The sequence below is a fragment of the Pelobates fuscus genome, chromosome 8 (genome assembly GCF_036172605.1).
Source record: "Pelobates fuscus isolate aPelFus1 chromosome 8, aPelFus1.pri, whole genome shotgun sequence".
Taxonomy (NCBI): Eukaryota; Metazoa; Chordata; class Amphibia; order Anura; family Pelobatidae; genus Pelobates; species Pelobates fuscus.
The window spans coordinates 66000364-66019523 of NC_086324.1; the positions used below are offsets into that span (position 1 = coordinate 66000364).

Below are 19160 nucleotides of genomic sequence, written 5' to 3' on the forward strand. Positions count from 1 at the left end.
GTAGACACTATATTGTGCTATCTTTCAGATGCCATGCCCTAGGTTTCTCTGTGTCTCTCAAACCTCAAAAACAACGAATAACTGATGAACACTGGATTTTATTACGTTATTCCACCATTGTACTGCGGTGTCCAGTGCCATGATAGTGGAATGAAGTTATTATATCATGGCAGAATTTAGTTTTTCTAATCATTATTTCAATTACTAGGAAGAAAATACGATGACAGTAAACTCACATATCTGAAACCATATTGTGGACTGTAGTTGTGATTGAAACATTTAGCACAAGAGAATGGTTCATTCCAACCAGTACAATTACTACACAGAACCATGCATGACTTCAACAATGCATATTAGAGGATGAAACAGAGTGATCCTTCTTTTTTGTGGACACATACTTTTTTTTCATGTGATTCAGAAACAGCTTTTAGTTTCTTTATGCAATTCATTGGCTAATTGATGTCCTTTTGTCACCTTACCTCATGCAGTCTCATTTCTTTCTCATGCACAAGTTTTTTTACAAAGGAAGCGATAAAGAGAACCCAAGTGATCATCAATCCAATGGGCAGTGAGAAGGACATGCTGTAGAGGAAACTGTAAAAAAAAAAAAATAATAGAAAAAGTGTGGTCTATAAATTATTTTTTTTGTAACCATATTGTAAATCTATAGACCAATGATAATTGATACATCCATAATTTGTTTGGTAAATAATAATAATATTATTATTAATAATAATAATAATAATAAAAAGATGTTGTCAATGATACAACAGTTGGAAGGAGTTTACTGGATTAGTTTTCTTCTAAGTGTTTATTGTGAATGTGTACTGAATTTTGTAATGTGTCTGAGTTTGTCTGAGTTATTAACCTTTTAGCACAGCAATAACAAAGCAATGGCAAGCCTCCCAGTTTGCCATAAGTCCACCACATTGACATCTTCCGGTGCACTTGAGTGCTCAAGCAAGTGATGTGTGAGGGAGCTGACATTTTACATAAGTCGCTTCAGGGTAAAGAAAATCGCATGTGTCTTACTTCATATTCTGTGTAAGTACAGAGTTTTATATATATTGGTCATGTCAGCTGCTGTGTGCACTGACTGACAGATTTAAGATGCAGATTTACAGATCTATTGTGGTGAATTAGCCAGGAAATTCCAAAATGTGAAGGCAACTGTTTAGGAATAAGATTTTCTTCACTTCGGCTTTTCTAAATAGATTTTGTAATTCCATAATAATATGCCACATTTAAATTTTAGGAAATAGAACCCTTGTTTATTTTTTTTTTTTCTATAATGAGTTTTGCTTTGTTTTTGTTTTTATTTATCAGCGTTGATGGTCAAGTTTTTTTTTCTCAATAAAAACTGTTTATATCTTTTAAACTTCCTTTATTGTGTTTTTCTTCTAAGGAAAATTAGTTTGGACATCTGTACAAAGTGTTTGCAATTAAACCTGATAACTGATTTTTTTTTTTTTAGTCTTAGGACTTTGAGATAAATAAGTTGGTTTTGTATTGCAATTTGGGTACTCAGGCTCATAAATGTTCAACATCATTGTTTTAGTATAGGTCTCTGATCATGTCTACTTGCTGTGATGCTAGGTATTGCATGTGTGATTAATTTCTGTTCAAAGTACAGTTTTATCACCTGGTTAAAAAAAACATTGTTAAACGATGGGCATCATAATTACACACACCCTAGTGTACTTTCACTGCTCAACTATTTGCTTAGGAAAGAAACATCAGTCAATTGTCAGGATTTCCAACCAAATACAAACACTTACTTATCTTTGCTGTAACAGGGGTATGGCATAGGCTGGTACTGTGCAGCTACATCATCCAAACTCTTGTTTGTCTGCATTTCAACAATGGCTCTTTCAATGTTTTCCTGTAGGTAGACAAAGCCTCGACTATACAAATTTATAGAGTTGTGTGGCCCCGGAATCCAGGAAGAGTCTCTGATGGAACTTGTGTCTTGTGATAGCAGTGAACGCATACTGATGCTGTATTTAATTTGCTTGGGCAAAGTTGATGTCCCAAAGGCAGCTCTTTTCTTTCGACTGGTTCCAGAGGGGAGATCGAATGTAACAGCTGTGGAAGGGGTGTTCGGGAGAAGAATTTAATGACAAAAAAAAAAAAATCATATGCATTTAATTTCATTCATCATTTGTATTCAAAGACAATAGCTGGGACAATGACAAATAGAAATTAACAAGTGCTAGCCCATCCAAGAATTAACCTATTGATGATAGAGAGACCTTAAAGCTGCTTATCTTATGTAATATTCTTAATACCTATACACACAAAAAGGCGGGGGGGGGGGGGGGCAAGGGGGGGGGGTGCTTAGCCACCATAGTGAACGGATGCATGATAGCTTATAAACTCGGAAAAACTCTTGAAATACTAGCCCACAGCTAATTAAATTGAGGTATATCGACCTCAGGGGGTGCAGAGAGGCTATCGGATACCAAACCTGTTCCTTAAAGGGACAGAATATCAGCTTAATGTATTTGCGGCCTAGCAGGACCCGATCGGGAGTCTGCCGGGAACCTAGCAGACTCTGTGGTGGACGGAGCTCCATTTACCCCTCCTCTGGACCGGTGGGGGTTATCCCGGTCCCAGCTGAGCACACTTTGTTAAAAGCACACTATCTTGGCACCAACCTCGAGACCCATTGTAGCAACTCATTCTGCCCAAGATGGCAACGGCCTCTCCCCTGGACACACAGGTCCTGGGCCTAGAGCAGCAACCAGTATGTTGAACAGGGCCTACAGCGCTTGGAAGATATCTTCAATGCCTTCTGGGCAACACTACAGTCCTGCATGCAAAATACACCACAGATGCCTACTATAGCTGAAAGGAGCACTGTGGCAAGGAAGGGGGTGTCTCCCCTGGGCAAGCTATCAACTACTCACAAACCAGCGATGAACCGCCATCCTGGGCCGAGAGCCCCCAAGGAACAGCCCTCCAGCGTCAACCACAGCGACTGAAGACCCTCCGCCAATGCAGTCAGGCGCCATCTGGATCTTACACCTACCCCGGTAGGGGCAAAGCCTTGGCACCACAGCGTCTCAGAGTCAGTGGACAAAAGATGCCAGCCCTTATCCGGCGTGGGACTGGAAGAGACCCCTACCCCAATGCTCCAAAGCGACCGCCTACAAATGACATCCAGACTGTACCCTGCTCCAACCACTCACGGGGATCGGCTGAGTCGGGTGCCAGTCGTATCACCAGTGCTATGCCCCACTGACGCGAAGATGGAGGTTGCTGAGTTAACTGTACCTGATAAGTCCAACAATGCAGTAGCATATCAGATATCCAAGGCCTAGCAGCAGCATCATTTTAAAACCATAGCCTGTATAGCACTATTATTTAGTCACTAAACTCACATGCTTAGCCAGGTATATTACAGTGCAAGCTTAGCTGTTGTCCTATGTTTTTTTTTGCTATATTAATCACTAAAGCATGAGCAGTCGAGTACTAAGCCATGGGTACTCAGTTCAGTCTAAAATGGGATGTTCTAGCCTGACCCTTACTCCTACTTACTCACACTTAAAGAGTTAATGCCAATCTGTTCCCCTTTTCTTTTATGAAGTGTACGGAATAATCTTGTTTATTTCCCTATATATATATATAAAAAAAAGTGCAATGTTTTTGATGCTATACTACTGTTACCATGTAAATTCAAATCTGATTGCACCAGCTGTTCTGGCAGTGCAAATATACATGTTCAATATCTGCAGGAACAAAAAGTGCTAGCCCATCCAAGAATTAACCTATTGTTCTAAATTGAATAACTCTAGATATGAGTCAACAAGATAAAAGATATTGGCCATTCGTGATTAAAACTGTAAGACTAATCTCATCTTTTTGCTCAGTGTAATCTAACTGACTTATTTAATAAAGTGAGAATTCAAAGTGATTTCATCTTTAAGGGAATAAAAACTAAAATGAAAGCATAGCTGACCCAGGGCCGGTGCGTCCTTTAGGCGGCACAGGCGGCCGCCTTAGGGCGCACCGGCTCTGGGGGCGCAAAATTCCAGTGACCGGCAGGAGGGAAGTGCTCCCTCCTGCCTGGTCACCTCCTGGATCCCCGGAGCGGCGCGGCGTGCGGCTGAACTGAATTAGGAGGCAGCGAGGGAGCTCTGATCTCTCTGACCGGCTCCCTCGCGCGCCTTTTGCTGATGCCACAGGAGCCGGAATATGACGTCATATTCCGGCTCCCGCGGCATCAGAAAACAGCCTGCGAGGGAGCCGGTCAGAGAGATCAGAGCTCCCTCGCCGCCTCCTAATTCAGTTCAGCCGCACGCCTCCCAGCTGCCCCACTGGACCACCAATGAGAGACCCACGCCAGCTCTCCAGGTAGGGAGGCTGGGTGGGACATTTAAATTTAATTTAGATTATTAATTACTGTGTGTGTATGTGTGTGTGCATGTGAGTGTGAGTGTGTATGTCAGTGTGTATGTGTGTCTGTGAGTTTGTGTGTCTGTCAGTGTGTGTGTGTGAGTGAGTGTGTGTGTCTGTCAGTGTGTGTGCATGTGAGTATGTGTGTCTGTCAGTGTGTGTGTGAGTGAGTGTGTGTGCATGTGAGTATGTGTGTCTGTCAGTGTGTGTGTAAGTGTGTCTATGAGTTTGTGTGTGAGTGAGTGTGTCTGTCGGTGTGTGTGAGTGTGTATGCCAGTGTGTGTGTGCGCATGTGAGTATGTGTGTCTGTCAGTGTGTGTGTTCGAGTATGTGTCTGTGAGTTTGTGTGTGTGTGAGTATGTATCTTTCTGTATGCCTGTCTGTATGTATGTATCTGTATGACGGTATGCCTCTGTATGTATGTATGTGTCCGTATGCCTGTATGTCTTGTACGTATGTGTCTGTATGTCTCTGTATGCATGTATGTAACTGGATGTATGTTTGTCTCTGAATGTCTGTATATATGTCTCTGTATGCATGTATGTAACTGTAGGCCTTTATGTCTCTGTATGTACGTATGTGTGTGTCTGTGTGTCTCTGTATGCCTGTATGTCTTTGTATGTGTGTTTCTGTATGTATGTATGTGTCTGTATGACGGTATGCCTCTGTATGTATGTATGTGTCTGTATGCCTGTCTATATGTATGTGTCTGTATGACGTTATGTCTCTGTATGCATGCATGTATCTTTCTGTGTGTATGTCTTTGTATGCCTGTATGTATGTATGTATGTATGTATGTGTCTGCATGCCTGTATGTCTCTGTATGTATGTTTCTTTATGCCCGTATGTCTGTATGTATGTGCCTGAATGTCTTTGTATGTATGTTTCTGTATGCCTGTCTGCATGTATGTGTCTGTATGACGGTATGCCTCTGTATGCATGTATGTCTTTATATGCCTGCATGTCTCTGTATGCATGTATATCTCTGCTTGTATGTCTCTGACTGTATGTGTCTGTATGTCTCTGTATGATTATTGCTGTCTTTGTATGACAGTGTACCTGTATGACTTTGACTGTGTGACTGAAAAATGATGCCTGTGTGCCTGTGGCTTGGGAGGAAAGACACACAGGCGAAGATGCATTTTTTTTTTTAATGAGGTTTGGGGGCGCCAAAATGCATCTTCGCCTGTGTAACTAAAAATCCTAGCACCGGCCCTGAGCTGACCTACAGAATGTTTCTAACATAGCTATTTTTACCTTAAATATGTAATTCACTTTGACTTTTGCTAATACTGTTTAAATACAAACTGCCTGGTCCACAGAAAAATGTCGCTTTTATATTTGTGTTAATATTTCCTTTTGTTACCTGCAAACAGTTCGTTAGTTTCTTGCAAACTTTGTGCTTTCACCAGCATCTCATTTACACTACTCATGGGATGGACACGGTCGTAAACCACGCAAGAAAGCAAGCTTGATAACACACCAGCAATATTTCCAAATATTGCTATTCTAGGCATATTAACGTTAGCAAAATTGATGAAGTTTACTGTAAAGATAAAAGATACATTTATTAGATACAGATATATCATGCTCTTTATGCAATGGAAGAAAGGCAACGTAGTGCACAAAAAAAAATAAACTTAGAAATACTTATAAAGTGCAGTGTAATGTTACTTTTCAGGAAGTATTAATCTGTATACAATCACATCTGTGTATAAAGTCTTGGCAGAGAAATTCATTTCTCTGCAGAGTAAAAATATCAATGCTCTAACAAAGGGTAGTGGGATTTACAAACAATTTCCTTTTACCTTCCTTTGCTTTTGTTGGAAGGAAGGAGTTAATAGTGAGACGATAAGCTGGCTACTAAATAATCCTCTTAAATTCAGCATCACAGACATTTTTGAAGGCTACTCAAGGTGACCAAGAAGCAGCAATAAAAGAGCAATTGTCAGGTAGAGAAATGATGGACACATGAAGGATGCCCATTGGGAAATATATATAGAAATATATTTGTGGATATTACTGGAAACACTTTACAGAAGCTCACTCAGAAACTACAGGTGCATACTCAGAGGTTATTCACTAATATACGAATTGCTGTAAATTTCAAAGTAAATTTACACATTAAAAATCTTTGACCAAAATAGCTCAAGAGTTGCAGTGGGTTTTAGTTAATGATTAGGTAGCCAGGAGCTTGGAGACTCCTTTTCATATGGAAATGGATATTCATATGGATATTAGGGGATTATTTAGGACCGATGACCTGGACATTATCTATTACTGTACAGAAGAGGATGTTTTATACTATTTGTGCAAGATTTGGATCGCCTTAATCACCACATACATATATCACCTCTCATCACATAGTACAGGAGTAGAGGAAAGGCTAGGGGCAGGTGTAAAATATCACCCACCAGCAATAAATAAGTAAGTGCTGCAATGGACATTATAGCCCATAAAAAAAATTAAACAAACTCCTTACCTATATGATATCATTACCTGAATAAAGTCTATATTTTTATTTAGTTGATATTCATTATTTATAATACAGTTCCCCTTACTAAACACAGAATTGTAACAAAATAAACCAGAATGGCAAAATTGAGACTAAAATAGCTGATCTGGAAAAATATCCCAACTTAGTTGTAGTCACAGCTTTAGCTATTTTAGCCTGGATTTTGGAATATGGATTTGGATACCCTGAAACACTCCTAACCCCATATTATGAACACTGTATCTCTTACATTGTAACTGGTTGGTGCTAAAAAAATAAATAAAAATAAATAAATAAATAAATAAATAAAAAAAAGGAATCTCTAGTGGGTGATTATCAAACTGCATCATTTTTTATATATCCTTGAAAATCTAAACATAAATGTGTATTTACAAATGTGCACTCAAGATTTTTATTTTTCTTTCTTACTTTTCCGTACAACATTAACTCAGATGATAAACATGATTCTTACCAGTTGCATTTAATTTGCTGGAGAGCTCAGTGCTATTAATATTGAGGGTTTCCTGTAGAATGGCACTTACAAAAGAATTGTCGATTATTGTCTGTTGGGAGTAAAAAGTGTAGGCTTGCATCAAAAAAAAAAAAAATAAACACTGTAATAACGTTTCAACACTAATTATTTAAATCAAGTGTAATATATATTGTTTTCATGTCTAGTGATTGTTTTTGTAGGGAATGGCTAATGCTCACTTGCTGTCCTCCTTCACTCTGGTTATTGACACAGTAATGATATATATCAGGTGGACCCTGAGATCTGTGCTAAAAGAAGTTACTTCACTAGTATTCAGTAAGTGAGAAAACCATTTAATTACTAGTCTCTCTGTCAGCCCTTAATTCATATATAGTAATAGGCTCTAGAGCACCTCACCAGTATTATTTCTGCAACCGTTAAAGTTTTCTATTCCTACAAGGAGGATGCTGACTGTCTGCACATCCATCCGTACTTTATCTATCTGTGTTATCATATGGTATATTCTGTAACTAATGTGGAATCTACTTCTAATTGTACTTGTACTTGCAATGCACTACACTGCTTGTGGTTATATCTGTGAAATAATAAAAACATCATGAACATGTTATTTTCACCTGCACTTTGATATTATGTTGTAACAAATGTGGACAGGGTAGCTACTTCACGCTTGTCTGTTAACTGTAAGCACAAGAGACATTGGAGAGTGGCTAAAATTGTGACCTGTGTTTGTTTTTGTGTGTATGTATCTGTATTTATGTCAGTGTGTGTATCTGCATGTCTGTGTATCTGTGTGCGTGCAATTGGGTGTATCTGTGTGTGAGTCTGTAAGTGTGTCAGTGTGTATATCAGTATGTGCCTCAGTGTTTGTATCTGTGTGTCTGTGTATCTGCATGTATGGCAGTGTTTGTATTTGTATTTCTGTGTATCTGCATGTGTAGCATTGTGTGTATCTATATATGTGTCAGTATTTGTATCTGCGTGTCTTTCTGTGCGTCTGCATATCTGTATATGTGTCAGTGTTTGTATCTGTGTATCTGCATGTGTTTCAGTGTGTGTTTCAGTGTGTCTGTGTAACTGTATTTGTGTCAGTGTTTGTATCTCTGTGTCTGTATAGTGGCATGTGTGGCAGTGTTAGTATCTGTGTTTCTGTGCATCTGCATGTGTGTCTGTGTATCTGCATTTGTGTCAGTGTGTGTATCTATATATGTGTCAGTATTTGTATCTGCGTGTCTTTCTGTGCGTCTGCATATCTGTATATGTGTCAGTGTTTGTATCTGTGTATCTGCATGTGTTTCAGTGTGTGTTTCAGTGTGTCTGTGTAACTGTATTTGTGTCAGTGTTTGTATCTCTGTGTCTGTATAGTGGCATGTGTGGCAGTGTTAGTATCTGTGTTTCTGTGCATCTGCATGTGTGTCTGTGTATCTGCATTTGTGTCAGTGTGTGTATCTGCACTGTGTATGTGTATATATATATATATATATATATACATATATATATATATATATATATATATATATATATATATATATATATATATATATAAATTATGCCTGGGGCAGAGGAGAGTCTGGGGCAGAGGAGAAGCAGGGAGAGCCAGGGGCAGAAGAGGAGTAGGGAGAGCCTGGGTCACAGGAACAGCAGGGGATTCTGGGGCACAGGATAGGCACGGGTGTCTTGGGCAGAGAAAATGTATGCATATGAAATAACAGCATATTAATTACAAGCATTTTGCTAATATGAGTGGTACAATTTATGGAAATTGGCTGCCAAGATGCACACAATTAAAAAAACAGCATACTGATATAGACCATAAAATGGGTACTTACATTTGATACCCTTAATTTGATATCAAATATATAAGGCCTTGATTTAACTCTTTTGGATAAGGTTTTCAAATGATTACATCTGAGGGGCGGGACATGACCACCATGCTGGAAAGATGCATAGCATTATAGCTCCTGCAACTCTCGTCTTTTTAGCTACTCAACTATGGAACATTAAACTGCTTGATATTACTTGCCCAGCTGGGATCTTTTATTGCCAGCCTTGCTGGAGTCATATTCCCTTGATAGTTTTCATCAGCTGTGTTGGTCTGTGGGATTCCTGGGCTGGCCTTCAGGTGTCTTTACAGCACATTGAGTTAGTTCACATGTGGACCTATGATAGTTTAAGGGTAGAGCATGGAGTTTTTCCTAGGTCCCCTCATATACCTGACAATTCTATAGGTTTGTTAAAAGTCGACCTACTATTTAATTTTATGACTGCTCCAGTGGCTGCATATTAGTCTGTTTAAGCAAGTTTTCGATTTTATCGAATTTCATTAAAATTGTGTAGCAATGATATTCATATGATTGTGGCATGTGGCTATGTGGCATTGTTTATGATTTACTTGCGTTGTATTTGATGTCTTTATTTACTCACTATTGTAACTGTAACAACCAAAAATTACAATTAAATAAATTAGAATAATCTGTTAGAAAAACGTTTCTACTGATTTATCTACAGAAGTAACGACTTAAGTCTATGGAAATGTTTATAGATACATTATTTGAAATGCTTTTCTAACAGATTGTGATCATAATATTGTAAAGTGCTACGGAATTTGTTGGCGCTATATAAATGCTAATATTAAATGAAATAAAATTTGAAATTAGCTTATCTAAAATAATTAGATATAGGCCTAAGTGTTATTGTTCATGTTTGTTGGTAACTTTTAGTTATCTAATAAAAAAAAAGTAATGTTTTTTAACACAATAAAAATTAATAAGAGTTGTGAATAAAATAAAAAAAAAAAATACCTGCAGTGTTTTAATCAGAGGTTGAGCTTTTGAGAGCAGAGGCCAGTTATTCACCAACTCCTGGATCTGATTATAATAACTGGTGATGTTTTCCTTGTAACCCTGGACCTCCAGCAGAATATTTTTAGTCTAAAAAAGAAAAATATAAAAACAAAACACAGTGTAAGAAAATTTGAATGAAAAAAATGTATGCATGTAGACACATAGACACACATAAATGGACTGGCAGGGTTCTTCACTAAAGTGCAAATTCAAGGTCAGTTTCACATTTTAAATCAAAGTAGCCAAATTCAATAAATAATTCCAAATCAGCTATGTTTTGAAGTTTGAATAGTTTGAACTACAATTTAGAATACATTTTAAATTTATTTTTATACAGTCTGGTTTATTCATCAAACCTGGAATTACAGAGAACTAGAAAAGGGACTGCAATTTTTTTTAACCACAATAGTCCACCTCGAAAGCTAGCGGATTCAGATAATTTTCTAATTAATCAATTTGGCCTAAAACGTTTGATTACCTAGTCAATTACCCACAGTTTCAGGTTAACTGAAAAAAGTTGGCAGTGTAGACCTGATTATTTACATCAGTGTTTTTTTTCCAAATTGATCAGTGCTAGACTGTGGTCGTTTGGAGAGGGTGAGATGGAATGCCACTTGATAATGTAGATTTAGCATAATCACTTTTGGAGGAATAGGTGCACCAAAGAGATTACCAGTTTTTTTGCAACTGCTCCAAAATGGTTTGAGAAAAAAAAATGGAGGATAGCATCCAAAGACTTATAGCAACATAATAATTAAGAGTTGGAGCAGCTATGGTGACTATAGCGCACCTTAAATCCTACCCCCCTAAATAAGCCTCAACCCTTATTTATGCAGCAATGAAACAGGATAATTAACAAGGTTATTCACTAAACTCAGAATTTTCACAATTTTGTTGCCATATTTTTGTCATTGTGATTTAGCGCTGCATGCTGTTATTTCAGCTGAGGCACCCAAGGGGCCTTTTAAAATCATATTTGTGTGTAAGATGTAATTTGGTTTGTCATTTTTTTGGATCATCTATCAAATGGTCTTTTTTATCATACATTTACTCAGACCAATGCACATTCATAGAGTGTTACCTTATTCATTATTGTTTTTGTTTCCTCTGTGTCTGGTGTATAAAGTATTTGTCCATATACCATGGGTTTTAGAATAATCCAGTAGGCAGCACCAGATGTTGAATTGACCAGATTCGAAAACAATTCTAAGCAAAAACTGTCTGAAAAATACAGATATAATATCAATATATAAGTATTGGTTTTATAAGGGACTCCAGTAATGAATTGGTATTGTACCCCTAATATTAAATATACTTACCTCCACCAGGAATTCCATAGGTACTTGTAATATCTTTCGCAGTAGCTTGCTTTGACTTAACTACAGTGGGTATAAGAGAGTTGAGTGCTAAAGTGAGATACTGGTAATTCTTATTACAAAGATATTTTAAGATGCTCTGGAAGGAGGTAGTCTGGGTGCTTCTTGTCATTAAAAATATATCCTGAAAAAAAAGATTCAGAAAAGATATTCAGACAACTATTCTGAATGAGAATGGGATACCAGGACACAAACATCAACTGAAATGTTACAAACATATGACATGGATAAGGAACAAAGGCACATAAAACAATGAAACAATTAGGCTGTTTGATGGTTTCTTTGTTTTTAAACTTATGGACATATAAAGATTTCCAGTTTCTTAAGAATATATTCATACTCCTGCAATAGGTTAATAAGTAAAATTTATTTTAAAAGTTTAAGGAATCACAACCAAGAAAATATGAAGATTAAATATAATCTACAAACTATTATTACTCTGTAATGTATACTCTGGGATAAGTATAATCTCATTATGAACTCAAATCTGCAGATAGTCAACTCAAGAAGTCACTATAAGAATGTGCCTAGAAAACGTAATCTGTGATATTTGTGAGGAGATGCCTGATCTTTTTTTCCTGGTTATTTGCCAATTCCAAGCAGGAATTTACAAAACAAAAACCAAACCATAAAATGAACACCCTCAGCACTACTCAAGAGAATGATGGTCATTATAAATAAATCAGAGCAACAGTCAAGTTAAGTTGTGTAGCAGCTAACAGTGGCCAAACATGGCATGTCAGCCAGATAAAAAAAATGAACATTTCCCAACAAAAAAATCTATATACATAATCTATACATGAGCCATGGTGGAGCCTACTCTGGGCAGAAGCTACATAGATAATAAATTAATGGTTTGACGGAATGGAAAGCTAAGCTTTGGAAGTGCAATAAAATATACAGCAAACATTAATGGACCACTAAAGTCACCCAGACCAATTCATCTCAGTGAAATGGTCTGGGTGCAATGACATTGTAGTTTTAAACTTGCAATGATTACATTGCAGAGTTAAATACACCTCAGCCACTACAGGGGCTTCCTCTTTTAAAACAGAGTGAGCTTGTAGCACTTTTAATTGGAGGAGTGTGGCCACATATGTGCACCTCCAATCCAATGCTTCACAATGAGAGGAATTGGATCAGTAGAGATCGTGGAAGACATCAGCAGTTATACTGATATTTTCGGAGGTGGAGCGGGCGCTGCAGTGGAGTAGTCTCTGCACTGAAAATGAGGTGAGCATATTTTATTTCACTTTAATTTTCATTACCAAAGGGAGTGCTCACAGCAGTAGAAAGGAACTTATATTATTATTATGTCAGTCCTGATGTGGTACATAGCTATTAGCCTAGTTTCTGGTACTTTAGACGTTAAAAGCATTATTAAAGAAGTTCTTACAAATATTTATATAAAAGTAAACAATCAGTTAGCCCCACCCTTGCTTTAGCCTGGGTCATATAGATTAATGAGACTGTCTGTCCCCCTAACTGATACTCCTCACGGACCAATCTCAGGAATATATGTAGTATTGGCTTATCAGGTAATGAATAAGAAGCCGAATCTACATGCACAATGACTGGAGCAATAAACAAGCAATGAAGAGAAGTGGATACACAAAACAAAAAGAGGCTGCACAAATAGTTGCTGTGTGCACAAACCAAGGTGCTACTGATATTTATTTGGAGGACAAAATATCAAATGTTTCGGGTTATTCCTTTATCAATGCATCATGTCCCTTTTAAAGAAGGGGAGTAGTCTGAAAACTGAAATGCAATTCTGTCCATAAACACTCTTTGAAAGACAAATTAAAATGAGTACATATGGGCAAAATTGTAATAATACAACAATGGTTTTTCTGTTTTGAACACAACAATGAACAATACTATCTCACTAGTTTCCATGGTGATTGCTAAACTTTTAGAAGTTTGTCCCTTCCTGCCCTCACCGTTTTATAAATTGCTTTGGTACGGGAACATCCAGAACATGTGATACTTACATTTTCACTTCTGCTGCTAACTGTTTTAGCTGATGTAGTTGTAGTTGTATTTGTGGCTGGATACAAAATATTTAATATGGACAGCAGTTGAGTCATTTCTTGTTCAGAAGGAATGTTAATCATATAAGTGTCTATTTGTTTTATCAGATTATCCAGTAAATTCAGTAACTGAGCCATCTGTGTTTGCAAGGTTGTTGGAACAAGTAACTAAAAAAAAAAAAAAGTAAACATTATAATACATTTGCTATTTCATGGCTTCATTAAAGACAATCTCACTTGTATTTAAACCAGTAGATAAAATTAACAATTACTTGTCATCAGTGGTGTATCCTGGTTTTGTGCTTCCCTAGGCATGACAAAACTCAGGCCCCCTTCCTCCCTCGCCCCGCCTTCTTAATACACATACACACTGACAGACATATATACACTCAGTGTCAGACACACATACACTAGCTAACAGACATACACACTAACAGACACACACAGTCACTAACAGACACACATATACACTAACACACACACACACACACACTAACACACTCTCTAACAGACACACACACACAATAACACACTCTCTAACAGACACACACACACTGTCTAACAGACACACACACACTCACTAACAGACACACACATAGTAACACACTCCTTAACAAACACACACACTAACAGACACACACACTCACTAACAGAGACACACTAACAAACACACACTCACTAAAAGAAACACACACTCACTAAAAGACACACACACAAACACACTCATATTTTTTTAATTTTTTGCAAATTCAATCCCCCCCAGTGTCCCTACCTTTGGGAGTGGTGGAGTGGATTCTCGCTTTCCCTGGGGTCCAGTGGGACTGCTGGGCGGCAGACCGGTCATTGCAGTTGGCGAGGGAGCACTGATCCTCCTGTCATATTCCAGCTCCGGCATCACTGCGGTATGCGCGAGGGAACTGAACAGGAGGATCATTGCTCCCTCACTGCCCGCCCGGAAAGTGCCGCCGCTGCCAGCCTCGGGGGGCCCTGAGGTGGCCAGCCAGCCAACTCCTGGGCCCCCCAGGACAAGAGGCTGGCAAAGCATTTGCCAGGGCGATTGGGGGTGCAGCTTTTTTTGCTTCCCCCCAGAAAGTGCCGCCCAAAGCAAATGCCTTGACAGCCCTGCTGTAAATACACCCCTGCTTGTCATGTATTTTTATACATGGTTAATTGCTTATTTGTATGTGACATCTGCAGGGTAATTTTAGAAAATTCTACATTAAAAGACTTACAACAAGGAACACACTTTCCTAGCTGAAAATCATAAATTTTACACTCAAGTACACCCTAACCTTAAGTTAGCCTCAAAAGGTCAGCCTAGTATCAAAAGCTACTTTAGCTTAATTAGGTGGTCTTGGTGCATAAAACATAACCCTCATTGCTCAAGTCTAAGCTGTTTAAATTATTACATTCATTTTTACAATGCATTAAAGTAATAATGAGTCAATTTCAGCTGGACATTTTTCCCTTATTTACAATCAATATAAATTGTTCATTATTGTTATTTGATCTCTGGCAGTTACCTAAACATACAAAATGAGCCTCATTGTTGTGTCTGCTAAAGTTAAAGGGACACTGATGGCACTGTAAACATATCATCTCATTGAAGAAGTGTTTATGGTGTTTGGAGTATGGTCACTTGCTCTGTCCTTCTGCTTAATCTTAAACCCTTTGTAATGGTTTAATGCTAGACCATAGTCCCAGCAGCTTAGGGTGTCAGCTATTTCGCTTTCAGCCTATAACAGCGCTGCGGAATTTGTTTGCACTATATAAATAATAATAATAATAATAATAATAATAACGGCCTATCATTGTTGATATGAACTGGTATAGCTAAGGAAGAGTATAATCGCTAGCGTAATATCAACATTGATAAAGACAGACACTCTAATTTTAGGGGTGTGCCTGTGTGTGTAGCTAGGGGCAGGGCTGTTCAGAGACTATTTAGGTGACTTAATAATACAAATTTATGCAATTCAAATATTATTTAGAACAATGTCTTAGTTTCACAAACTGATTTCTAAACACATTTATTGTAGTTTAAAGACACAGTACTGCTAGTATTATTGCTGTGGAGCTCTGGTATACTATCAGACACACTAACAATAGAGGGCTCCCAGAAAACAGGGACATTTGATTCGAAAAGAAGAACAGAGGATTTTGATACTTTGGAGGTATGCATTAGCCACACATCCAGTGGTGGCCAGGAACCTTCATTTAGTATTAAATTTCTTAAAAATGGTTTCACACTGAATGGAAGGACAGTAACAATTATACTTTAATGAGGTACCAATGTGATAAAATGATTATAGTGCCTAGAGCGTTCCTTTAATATGAGCTCTTGCCAATTATTTGACAGGAGGACTGAGGAGTAATACACATTGAATAAAATAACTTTGTTTGGGGACTGTATAGTAATTAATACTCACTCTATAAAACAACTTGAACACATCCACATGCTGCAGAAATATAATGGCCATTTGATACTTTTTATCAGGAGCCAGGTTACAAAACTCTTGTAGAGTTTCATCTACAATGGAGTAATTGGAGTAACACTCTTGAAGGGTCGTAATCCAAGATAAAACCTGTAAGGAAAGAAATAGCCCGTTAAATGAGATTTGCAACCCTGCAGAAAAATAAAAAGGCATGGTTCAGCATTTACTAAGTTGTTTTTATAAAGATCTGAGTGACAGGCTTCAAACCCTTTGTTGATTCAGGAACAAAGAGATCTTTGAGCGTATTGCACTATACCTGTTAAAATGGCATGTTACATACACGTGTTTACTTTACCTTTGCCCTCAGCTAGTCTGCCAACCTTGGATTTAAGAAAAAAGATTTAACAATACTTTAAGTTTGTTACTCAGTAATGTGTGAGAAAATCCAGAAGATTAGTCAGACATTTCCGACTGATACATTTGGTAAACTAGGATGTTGGTTTCTTTTTTAAGGATATAACTCTAAGCACCAAGGACTACTTCATCTTAATGAAGTGATTTGGGGGTCATATATACTGCCCATGCAGCCTTGCAATTTAAAGTTCTGCCTTTTCTAAGAAAAGGCAGTGTTTGCATCTTGCAGTGCACACACCAACTAGACACTTCCCCAAGCAAAGCAATCCTACTCCATGACATGATGACTTCATCGCCAGTGTATCGGTGTCTGAATGCAGTGACATCTGTCACTCTGTTCATATACTCCTCTAGCTACGTGAAACCATGTGCATGTGCTATGGCGTAAAGTAAGAAAGTAGGAGAAGCACCTATAAAAGGATTCTCCTGCTCTTCTCTGTCAGTCAATTCTTCGACGTCCATGATGACTATTTTTTTCATCCAGCCTATACATTAGCTAGCAATTCTGCTAGTGCAATATACAGGTGGAATTTCATTTATGTTTAAAAAGTTTTAAAAGAAGTTGTGTGTACCATGACAGGAACATTGTTGGCAGTACTAGAAGGCAAATCCACTACCACCATATCACTGGTGTAATTATAAAGTCACAGAGGGTGCAATTACGATGGAGGCCCTAATTAGACCTGTATAAGCCTTCAACATAAGTGCTTTTTTTAACCAATGAAGTGAGTGTGAGTTAAGTCAGTTCAATTTGATCAACCTCTTGAACTTGAACAGCCTAAAGTTTCATAATCCTTTCTATTTACCATATATATCAGAAATACTTAACAATACAGTATAGTAAAAAAATATATTTCATATGTTCAAACTCTTAAACAATTCTAGTCTAAGGTGGGGATTTTTAACAATGATGTGTTTTTTAGGGCTTTGTTACCAGATCCATGTAGGTTTTGTATACCTAGTATAGTATAGTATAGTATACTAACCACTCACCTCTGTTACATTCTCTGGAATTTCTACATTCATTAGGGCTTCAGCACTTGTCTTACTGAGATTCACCACCTGTGTCAATTGGTCCACCACCTGACTGCTGTTGTCAAACAGGTTTCCTAATGTTGCTAAAAAGCAAGTAAATAAAAACAAAATATATGAACAAAAAGTGAGACTTTTTTTAGATTATCCTTAGAATTTCTTAAAACAATATATCCCTTAAATTGGTTATTTTGTGTTTGTTTTTCCTCAAGCTCAATTGTATCTGTTATGTGATGGAAAAAGAGCAAAAAAAGATTCACAAATAGCTTGTCTATTTTTAGCCTAATATTGCAATTAGGAATTCAATTCACTATAATTTGGAAATCAACTAATAAACTCCACAGTATGTGTTTTGTTAAAATGAATCACATCAGCTAAAGATACAAATTAGCAAATGTACTAAACTAAAGTTTCCTGGACTACCTATCCTGTTTTTTTTCAGCCTTCTAATCTTCTGATATTTCTAATCCAGAATATGCTTTTTTTTCCAATCATATGTTATTATAATCTAGAAGCAACATTTTTATAAAATAATAGATAACAGCACGTATGCGCGGCAATAAAATAATAATAATTTGGGCGGAACCGCTTTGCCTGGAAAAAAGTAATCATTACCGAAAAAAGATTTCAGAAACAAATCAGACGAACCAAAAAGGAATAAAATTGGACAATCAACAGGGTGGAATTCCCAAAAAAAGTGGATCAATCGCATAAGAGCAGGCAATAAGTGTTAGGATAGTCTAATAACCAACATGCAGAGTTAACTAATACAATATAAATCAGAAACCCTAAAACGTATTACATAGGCTTTGGACTGGCCAGATTTGACATGCATAATAGAAATCAGGATAAACTGTGGTCAGGGAAATAGAAGGTACACAAATGTTAGACAAGTCAAAGGTCAAGGGATATAGAAGTCAGAATAGTCAAAGTACAAGCCAAGGTCAGGAATCAATACATGCAAAAAATAACCTTGAATAACCAAACAAGAAATCACGACAGACAGGGTCTGTGATTGGCCAATGGCGATCATGCGACATTGATGTTATGACTCCATCATGTTCGCAAATCGAGCGATGGGCCAAACTTAATGAGTAATAAAAGGCGCTACCGCGCAGCAGCAGGCATCTCTCCTATTGTCAGCCACAGCTGCCATGGTGTTATTTGTCTAGCACTACCAGCGGCGTTCCCACGGATCTCTCCGTGACAATAGATTGCTAGAATAGTACCTGCCAAAAGTAGGACATTTAAAAAACCTAGTACATTTTTGTGAGCTTTGAAGTTGGTGTTTAGTGATAGAATGTGCTGAATTTTGTATTGTATTACATTTTCCACATTTTCTTGTCATTTGATTCACAGATCAAGTAAAAAAAAGCGAAATAATAGAGGGAAAAAGAGGAGAGGCAGTAAAAAAAAAATCTATATGTTTGTACTTCTTTATTATATATAAATATATATAAAAAAAACCATAATATATAAATATAGCTTTTACTGCTCTTCTTTTTATGTTCCAGTATTGGTCAGTTTTTCCTCTATTTATGAATAATATCAACATTTTGGAACTGCCCCTACCCATCATTTTTTTTTCCAAATCAATCATCTTTTTTTGACCCCATGGGCAGAATTCAGAATCACAAATCAAAAC

At 37.4% G+C, this 19160-nt stretch overlaps 1 protein-coding gene across 1 annotated transcript in view; it reads right to left on the reverse strand.

The window, feature by feature from the left end:
* LOC134571247 (uncharacterized) overlaps positions 1-19160 on the reverse strand; it is a 149596-nt gene that overhangs the window by 61137 nt on the left and 69299 nt on the right. The window contains exons 19-28 of the mRNA XM_063429420.1: positions 17477-17601; positions 16064-16219; positions 13596-13802; positions 11545-11725; positions 11307-11446; positions 10184-10312; positions 7365-7455; positions 5765-5944; positions 1779-2085; positions 480-594 (exon numbers count right to left, since the gene is read on the reverse strand). Coding sequence (XP_063285490.1) covers positions 480-594; positions 1779-2085; positions 5765-5944; positions 7365-7455; positions 10184-10312; positions 11307-11446; positions 11545-11725; positions 13596-13802; positions 16064-16219; positions 17477-17601 — 1631 coding nt within the window. The remainder of the gene's footprint in view (positions 1-479; positions 595-1778; positions 2086-5764; positions 5945-7364; positions 7456-10183; positions 10313-11306; positions 11447-11544; positions 11726-13595; positions 13803-16063; positions 16220-17476; positions 17602-19160) is intronic.